At 40.6% G+C, this 10,000-nt stretch overlaps 1 protein-coding gene across 2 annotated transcripts in view; it reads right to left on the minus strand.

Moving 5' to 3' along the window:
- LOC117535979 (TERF1-interacting nuclear factor 2-like) overlaps positions 1 to 10,000 on the minus strand; it is a 22,990-nt gene that overhangs the window by 3,620 nt on the left and 9,370 nt on the right. Inside the window, exons 3-6 of one of the 2 annotated variants that reach the window (XM_034200667.1) lie at positions 9,801 to 9,884; positions 9,598 to 9,690; positions 8,739 to 8,849; positions 4,539 to 4,662 (exon numbers count right to left, since the gene is read on the minus strand). In XM_034200667.1, coding sequence (XP_034056558.1) covers positions 4,539 to 4,662; positions 8,739 to 8,849; positions 9,598 to 9,690; positions 9,801 to 9,884 — 412 coding nt within the window. The remainder of the gene's footprint in view (positions 1 to 4,538; positions 4,663 to 8,738; positions 8,850 to 9,597; positions 9,691 to 9,800; positions 9,885 to 10,000) is intronic. The other variant, XM_034200668.1, reaches the window with a different exon arrangement.

Raw genomic sequence — 10,000 nt, forward strand, 5'->3', positions numbered from 1 at the left:
TCAAGACCAAGCTGAGGAGCTACGAGAGCACTGAGAAGTTCAGTGGGAGCTCAGTTGATGACAGCGTGATGAAAGTAAGAGGCAAAGACTTTGATGTGAAGCTGCTGACCTGTTATACTTGCGGCCAGAGGGGTCACAGGGCCCGCGAGTGCAAGGCTGCTGGTCACGGGGAACAACAGAGACAGTGGTGCCGTTTTTGCAGGAGTTCCACGCACAGAGATGCAAACTGCAGGCGGAGAGGACGACGAGACAACGTAAAACAGGCCATGGACGAAGAGGACCACGACCACCACCACACATTCGCCTTCAAGGCCCGCGAACGACAGGTGGACAGCGACCCGGGCGATGGACTGAAGCAAAGAGGGCTTATGGTCGACACCGGTGCTACATCGCACATAGTGACTGACATGAACAAATTCAAAGACTTTGACGAGAGTTTCGAGCCACGAAAACATGTCCTGGAGTTGGCTGATGGAGTGAGGGCCTCTGGCATAGCGCTGAAGAGAGGTGCAGCCAAAGTTTGGCTGAAAGACAATACGGGTCGAGAGGTGGAGACGATGCTGACGGGGGCGCTGTACGTCCCATCCTTTCCCCAAGACATTTTCTCGGTCAAAGCAGCGACGACCAATGGAGCCACGGTCGTATTCAAAGAAGGACAGAACAAGCTCATTCACGAGAACGGTACGACATTTGATATTAAGGTGTATGATAGATTGTTTTATTTAAACACAGTTAATGATGAAGATGTTGATGAATGTCATGGGTGTTATGATATCAAAACATGGCACGAAATTCTAGGTCACTGTAACTACGAAGATGTGTTGAAATTGCAAAAAGTCACAGAGGGTATGACAATTAAAGGCAAAACTGATACATCTAATTTGACATGTGAAGTGTGCACAAAAGGGACATTTGCTCAGAGCAGGAGCAGAGAGCCAGATGAAAGGGCAAAGGCTGCACTGCAGCTTGTACACACAGATTCGTCTGGACCTATAGATCCTACAGCTAAAGATGGGTTCAGATACACATTAGCATTTACTGATGACTATTCAGGAGCAGTTTTCGTTTATTTTTTGAAATCTAAGAGTGACACAGTCAAGGCTACTGAGAAGTACATTGCTGACGTTTCACCTTATGGAAAAATCAAATGCATTAGATCTGATAATGGTACTGAGTATACTTCTGGTCAATTTCAGTCATTAAGTAGAAATGCCATCAGACATGAGACCTCAGCTCCTTATTCACCCCGTCACAACGGGACAGCTGAGAGAAATTGGAGAACATTGTTTGAAATGGCAAGATGCATGCTAATTGAGAGTAACCTACCAAAAGAGTTGTGGACATATGCAGTTATGACTGCTGCTGTCATTCGAAATAGGTGTTACAACAGACGTGTAGGACAGACTCCATACTACATGTTGACAGGAAAGAAGCCTAACCTTTCAAAAATGAGAACATTTGGGTCACCATGCTATGCTTACAAGCAAAAGTTGGATTCAAGATCTGAAAAGGGTATTTTTGTAGGCTGTGATAAGAACAGCCCTGCTTACTTGGTGTTTCATCCTGACACAGGACGAGTACTCAAAAATAGGTTGGTCAAATTCATCACCAAGTGTCATTGAGAGTCAGACTCAAACAGAGCAGGAAACGGATGATGAAGATTTCAGTATGAGGAGAGCTGGAAACCACCTACCAACAATTGAAAAGGCAAATGTAATCCCAAAAGAGTCACAGGAAAATGAGACGGAGATTTGTGATAACATTCAGACAGGTGAAGGCCAAAGTAGCCAGAGGACATCTTACCCACAAAGGGAAAGAAAACCTCCTCAATATTTCCAGAGTACATCTTATCCACAAAGGGAAAGAAAACCTCCTCAATATTTGAAGGATTATGTAAAGTCGAATCTGATGACCAAGGAGAACTAACCCTTGATTACTGTTATAGAGTTATTTGTGCCCCAAACATTGAAGGAGGCTATGACATCACCAAATGCTCAATGATGAGCTAAAGCTATGGAGGAGGAAATGGATTCACTCAGGGAAAATGACACATTTACCCTGACCACACTGCCAGAAGGTAAACATGCAGTGGGGGGCAGATGGGTTTACACAGTAAAAGAGAACCCAGTTAAAACATGCAAAGCCAGGTATGTAGCAAAAGGCTATAGTCAAGTGTCTGGTATTGATTATAAGGAAACCTTTTCTCCAACTGCAAATATGACATCTGTACGTAGTCTAATGCAAATCGCAGCACAACATGATTTAGAATTGCATCAAATGGATGTTAAAACGGCATATTTACATGCTCCTATAGACTGTGAGTTGTTTATGGAACAACCTGAAGGATTTGAGGTTAAGTCAGAGAAGGGGGAGAAACTGGTCTGTAAACTTAACAAATCACTGGATGGTCTGAAACAATCAGGACGGAATTGGAATAAAATGCTCCATGATTATCTAAGTGAAAATGGTTTTATTCAAAATCCGGCTGACCATTGTGTTTACAGTAAACTAACATCTAAAGGTGAAAGGATTATTTTGATAATCCGGGTTGATGATCTTATCATTGCAGGAAGCAACAGTCAAACAATCCAAAATGTAAAAGACATTTGGAGCCAAATTTAAGATGAAAGATCTTGGCAAACTTAAGAACTTTCTAGGCATTGATTTCACACAGACAGATGGTGAAATAAAGATGAACCAGAAAAGGTACATCATGAAAATATTGCAAAGGTTTGACATGTCTGACTGCAAGGCAAGATCGACTCCATGTTTGACTGCAAGGCAAGATCGACTCCATGCGAGTATAAACAACAATTTGACAATGAAGGTGAATCTGTTGATCAAAAGAGGTATCGTGAAGTGGTAGGCAGCTTGATTTATGTGATGACATGTACTAGACCTGATCTAAGTTTTATTGTCAGTAAGTTGTCTCAACACTTATCCGAACCAAAAGAACAGCATATGGTAACAGCAAAACATGTGTTGAGATACTTGAAGGGAACTGTAGACCAGGAGTTGTGTTACAAGAGAAGTGATTCAAAACTAAAACTTGTTGCATATTGTGACGGAGCACAACTGGGTACTGTTTTAGTCTAAGTCAGACAGGACCTGTTATTTCCTGGAGATCTAAGAAGTTGCTTTATCCACATGTGAAGCAGAATATATGGCATTGGCAGATGCTACACAGGAACGTTTTTATCTTGTGTAATTATTAAAAGGAATGGACAGTGGAAATGATTATGCACCAGGGACAATCTTTGAGGACAACCAAGGGGCAATTGCACTATCAAAGAATCCTGTGTGTCGTCACATGTTCAAATATCATTTTGTTCGATCTGCAGTTAGTGATGGAAACATTATTATTGAATACTGCCCGACAACAGAAATGGTAGCTGATATTTTAACCAAGCCTGTAACAAAGGGCATGATTGAAAAGTTTGTGTATTTCATTTTTGGTGTTGAAGGTTAAAATGAAAAAAAAGTGTAAATGTATGTCAAAGGTTGTCAGAATAAGATCAAGTGGGGGTGTTGAACTGTTGTGAACGATTCATCTCTTGAATGCTCTTATGCTGACGTCATATCTGTCAATCTGTCAATCACACAGCTGGTTCTAATAAAGGGATCATTGCTGGCTCACTCGGAGAACTCAGTCAGTGTCATGTGAACTACAATGCAAGTGTGTGGCGTCTTTTATTTCTCCGTAGTATTAGTCCAAGGCTATCTAGACCTTTGCTGGTAATGGCTGCTGCGCCAAAAGCGTCTTTGAGCATTAGGAAAAGCGCTATAAAAATCCAATGTATTATTATTCTGTATCTCAAGAGTCAAGGCTTTTATTGTCATGTGTGCATAGCTACAGTGTATTTATGACAATGACAATCTTAGTTCCCAGGCTCCTCCAACAGAGCAACATGAATAAAACAGATAACAGTATTGATGGTCCTTCCTCCTTATCTTCCAACCATTTAGACGCAGACTTTGGACCCCATAACGATGTTGTTTAACAACCGGCGTAAACGGACCTCCGCGCGCTATCAAGCAGTGAGCGCGCGATGTCCTGTTCAGATGACGTCAAACCCAACGGGATGCCATAAATAAACTACACAGAATCACACTACACACCTACGCCATGATTACATTCAGGCAGACTGTAGAGACACAACCTCTTTGGACAATTCATATACTTATTGAAAACAAGCTACAAAATGTAATACCTTGGAAAATGCCGTTTAATACTTTTTAATAGCCTTCATTTTCGCTAAATTGATTTATCAACTTTGAATACTTTTTAAGACCCCGCGGGCACCCTGGATAATAGTGCAAGTAAATCAAATCAAATATAATAGAAATTGTGCAGAATAGTCTGTATACAAGTAATTGGAATATTGATATTATATAAGTTGCAAACAGATGAATGTTCTTTCAAAAGTCCAAGTGTTTAACAGTGTAATGGCCAGTGGGATGAAACTGTCCCTGAGTCTGCTAAAACACCTGGATTCCGGGGATCACTAAGGGTCCATCTTATCTTATCTGAAGTGTACCTTTAATACCCAGCAGCCCCTTGGCCTGCTGGTGCAGGAGGAGGGTCTTCAGGTCCCGGCTGTCGGGAATGAATCCGCCGCAGGCCCCCAGCTCCGAGGGCTGGGCGGAGAGCATGGAGCCGAGCTGAGGACGAGAGGAAGGGCACGGACACAACAAATGAGCATAGATTTATTGTTCAATATTAGGTTAGATCATGTTTTTCTTACATGTACATTTAGAATTACTATTATTTATACAAACACACATGTCTGAAATTAAAAACCTAATATGAAGTCGTTTCTGTAAAAACGACAACAACAAATTAGTTAAGAGTAGGTTTGCAAAGGGGCGGAACATTTCCGGTAAATTTCCATGCGAAGTTTTGCTGGGGAATTTTGGAAATATTCCATATTGGAAACTTTCCATGGGAATTAACTGGGAATTTTCAAAATTGAAGGATGGCTCTTCACAGGGAACTTAAATATAGTTGGGGAAAGTATATTTCAGCATAATCTTGACCAAAACAAACAGATGCCATTCAAGTACACTTGAATATCCATGCGATAGCACACTGCTTACTGCATGGCTATTGAGACCACACCCCCTGCAGGCACTGTGCATGCCTCCATCACATGCACAGATGATTTCCAGAAGACTGGACCACACTTTTGAGCCCAAAGCACATTTTTGAATGAGTGGGGTTGGGGAGGGATGAGTCATATTTAACTCAACATTCATGTTTTTGTTCTTCAATGAAACAAATGATTGTTCAATAAAATAATTAAAACTTGTTCTGTTCTACTTACAAATAAATCTGTTGAAATGTCATGTTTTTTTAATTGTATCATTTAGCATGGACATTTTCTTATGACAAAACAAAATGCATATATTTATGCTTGGATATGATACAATTCGATTACATTACCCTCAATTCCCAGTTAGTTCCCATCATTCCCATGGAAAGTTTCCAATATGGAACATTTCCAAAATTCTCCAGCTTAACTTCCCATGGAAATGTACCAGAAATGTTCCGCCCCTTTGCAACCCTAGTTCCAAGTGAATCTGCGGCCCCCTGGTGGCCAGTACATAAATGATGTGGCCCCCACCACCATCCAAGTTGCCCATCCCTGCTGTAGGGGGTGTGGTCTAAATAGCCATGCAGTAAGCAGTGTGCCATGTGCATGTGATGGAGGAATGGCATGGATATCCAAGTGTACTTGAATTGCATCTGTTTGTTTTATTCAGATAGATTATGCTAAAATATACTTTCCCCAACTCTATTTAAGTTCCCTATGAAGAGCCAACCTTCAATTTAGAAAATTCCCAGTTTATTCCCATGGAAAGTTTCCATCTTTGAAAATTCCCCTGAATGTTGCAACCCTAGTTAAGAGTGTAGATTTGTTTTGCCTGCTAGGTTAGAGCAGGGGTGTCAAACTCAAGGCCCGGGGGCCAAATCCGGCCCGTGACTTCATTTAATGCGGCCCCACAAGAGCTTGTAAAGAATATAATGTTTTTTATACGTTACATGCCAATTTACAGAAGCACGTTGCCCATAAACTACATGTCCCACAATGCATCTCAAATGTGGCTTTTTTCTTAGAATCTGACTTTTTCTTCAAAATGACTTTTTTTTTTATTACTTTTTTTCCAGAATTTGACTTTTATTTTAAATCATTTTGTGACATTCTCACTTAAGAGACTTATGAAGTTATTACCCTATCCGATAATAATCCAATGCAGAGGCAATCATGTAATATAATATAATACATTATTTTATATTATATTAAATATTCATCTATGTATTTTTATATAGTCTTATATATAAAACTGGCCCGAGATGAAATTGAGTTTGACACCCCTGGGTTAGAGCATGTTTTTCTTTACGGGCCGACAGATTATGATTAGGAAGTTTCCCTTTTTGTACTTCACAAAGCTTCTGTTAAACGTTGCTCTCAGGTTGTTGTCAAATAGGTCAACATTTAAAAATAATCCAACCAAAACACAGCTTTTGAAAAAGATGTTCAAATAGTTTTTGTACAATTTGTTTCTAAGAAACGTTTAAATTTCATTCTTACTTTGTTTCAATGTAGAGCTATTTTATTCGACACCTGGTCAAATGAGTTATTGTAATGGGTCCTGTGGATCAACTATAGAAGACATTTATTTGTTTTAATCCCCTAGGATCTGGGAGGAAGCTGTCGCCTCTCGGACAATCAGATAAAAGCGCACTTCCTGTCTCCAACCAGAAGCCCAATCAATGCAGTCTCTGTAGTTAGGCGTAAAGAAGTGGAATTCTTTGACGAATGATTTAGAGGGCTGAAAGAACATTTTGATGTTTAAAAAAATGTACAAAGAAAGTGTAATTAGAAAGTATGAAGTTAACTTTTGATTGTGTTCTGGTTTTATGTTTCAGTATTTGTAAGCGACTGAAAGAATATTGCTGACTTTTTAATGGTCATTTCATTTGTTGTTATTGTTTTGTAAGAAGGGGCAGGTAAAATAAGATTTTCTTCTCCCTGCTCCTTTCCACCATGCGCTATAAAAAAAAAACACCCAGTATAAGTGTACATGGTTTGTAAAGTGTACATGGTTTGTAAAGTGTTCATGGTTTGTAAAGTGTACATGGTTTGTAAAGTGTACATGGTTTGTAAAGTGTACATGGTTTGTAAAGTGTACATGGTTTGTAAAGTGTACATGGTTTGTAAAGTGTACATGGTTTGTAAAGTGTACATGGTTTGTAAAGTGTACATGGTTTGTTTTAAAATAACTGCCATGTGTGGAATAAACAAATAAATCAAAAAGATAACAATTAGGGATGCACGATATTGGTTTTTTGAAATCGATACTGATAACTTCCTGCTTCTCAAGACCGATACCGATAACCGATAATAAAAGAAATGTTACGCCACTAATTATTTTAATGTGTATTTTTTTTCCTTGGCCGCCCCGTAGTTTCAGAGCGCATCGAGTTTAAAATACCATCTACAAGCTGATGCTGACAGCCCCGCTCCTGCCAAGCCGTGAGCGTGCGATGTCCTGTTCAGATGACGTCAAACCCAACGGGATGCCATCAATAAACTACACAGAATCACACTACACACCTACGCCATGATTACATTCAGGCAGACTGTAGAATACAACCTCTTTGGACCATTTATATACTTATTGAAAACAAGCTACAAAATGCAATACCTTGGAAAATGCCTTCATTTTCGCTAAATTGATTTATCAACTTTGAATACTTTTTAAGACCCCGCGGGCACCCTGGATAATAGTGCAAGTAAATCAAATAAAATATAATAGAAATTGTGCAGAATAGTCTGTATACAAGTAATTGGAATATTGATATTATATAAGTTGCAAACAGATGAATGTTCTTTCAAAAGTCCAAGTGTTTAACAGTGTAATGGCCAGTGGGATGAAACTGTCCCTGAGTCTGCTAAAACACCTGGATTCCGGGGATCACTAAGGGTCCATCTTATCTTATCTGAAGTGTACCTTTAATACCCAGACCACACTTCCACGCTCACCGGCAGGCACCGACTGGCCATCTGGAGGACCGGGAGGGTGTGTGTATGTGTGGCCCGAGCGAGCGAGAGAGAGACCTTACGTGCATTGTTGTTGTTAGCATTTGGTGCTAGCTAGCTGCGCTAACGCATATAAGGAGCTGTTTAAATGAAAACAGAGGAGCGACATTTCGCCACAACTGCGCCGAGCACTTGACTTTATGCAGGAAGCCAGACAGTGGGACATTGTACGAGAAGTCAGCACACTCAGCACGGATAGTGCGCAACATGATTGCAGCGTCCAGGCAGCTCCCGTTCGAGCATATGCCTTGAGTTGCACATAGCTCCAACGCCCATACCACCGACGACATGTTTGTTTACTGTCCTGGCTTCACGGCCGCACACCATTTACGTCACAGCCAGGCATGAGTTAGGGAGCGCTGGATTTGTGAAGAACTCCCCTCTTCCTAAACCACTAATACCACAGTACTGGCAAAACGGGAGGAGCCGAGTGAAAAACAAGCGCCCCTCATCCCAATCCACCCACACCGCAGTATTTTTTTTTTACCCAAAAAATATATTGTATATTATCGGGGCTATTAATACTGGCATCGGGTTTATCGGGATGACGTCATAATTCCTAATATCGGACCGATAATTATCGTGCATCCCTAATAACAATAAATGTCAGAAAGCAAATGTACAAGTGTATACCTGGGAGAGATTGGGAACAGGAAGAACTTGCTCCAGCTTGCAGACCAGACCTGCAGTGAGAGCCTGCAGCGCCACGTCGAACTTCGTCCCGTACTGAACGGGGAACACTTCCTGCACGGAGAGAAAGACGTTTGAGTTGTGAGCGCCGATGTGTAAGAGCCATTTAGGCACATTATGTTATGGTACAGGGTCAGGGTATATGCAGGAATCCTGAAGTCAGATGTAAGACCTTTTAAGACCTTTTTTAAGACCCTTTCCATACATTTTAAGACCTCATCGCCACTTTGAGTTTTAACTGGTTACCTTGGCGACACACTTTACCTCACATTGACTATATACAGTATGGATGGTCCTTCCTCCTTATCTTCCAACCATTTGGACGCAAACTTGCATTTCCCCATAACGATGTTGTTTAACAACCGGCGTAAACGGACCTTCGCGCGCTATCAAGCAGTGAGCGCGCGATGTCCTGACGACGATCAATAAACTACACAGAATCACACTACACACCTACGCAATGATTACATTCAGGCAGACTGTAGAATACAACCTCTTTGGACCATTCATATACTTATTGAAAACAAGCTACAAAATGTAACACCTTGGAAAATGCCATTTAATACTTTTTAATAGCCTTCATTTTCGCTAAATTGATTTATCAATTTTTAAGACTTTTTAAGACCCCGCGGACACCCCTGCGAAAAGATATAAATTAATGTATTGTGCTATACTACATATTCACTGTGTTTTAATAAAACCACATCTAAATGAGAGGCAGATGTTAGTGTAAAACAGGAAATAGCTTTATGTGATGACAACAAACGATGGTATATTACTATATTAACACAGGTGAGGATACCTGGAAGAAGCGCTTTTTTTCCGCTGGGTTCTTGAGCAGGTTCTGCACCAGCACCATGAAGTTCGTTTGGGATTTCTCCACCTCTGGGTCCTTCTGTAAAACACAGCAAATACCGTCACTTAGGTTGAATTGACACACACGCCATGTTTAAACGTGTCCATGACTGCATGATTTCTCAGGGAACAGAAAAAGTCCTTTCTTACCGCTAAGACTTTCAGCTTATTTATGAGCGTTTGAATGGCTTTAGAATCCGGTGGGCCGTCCTTTTGAAGCAAATCCAAAATGATCTACGGTACAGGAAGATCATTATAAGTGAAAGCATAAATCAAAACCTGAGTAAAACCAAACCTCATAAGAACTGAAATAGACTTTCTCGTAGGTCTCAAGTATTCAGGACATTCTG

This window comes from Gymnodraco acuticeps, unplaced genomic scaffold (genome assembly GCF_902827175.1).
Source record: "Gymnodraco acuticeps unplaced genomic scaffold, fGymAcu1.1, whole genome shotgun sequence".
NCBI lineage: Eukaryota > Metazoa > Chordata > Actinopteri > Perciformes > Bathydraconidae > Gymnodraco > Gymnodraco acuticeps.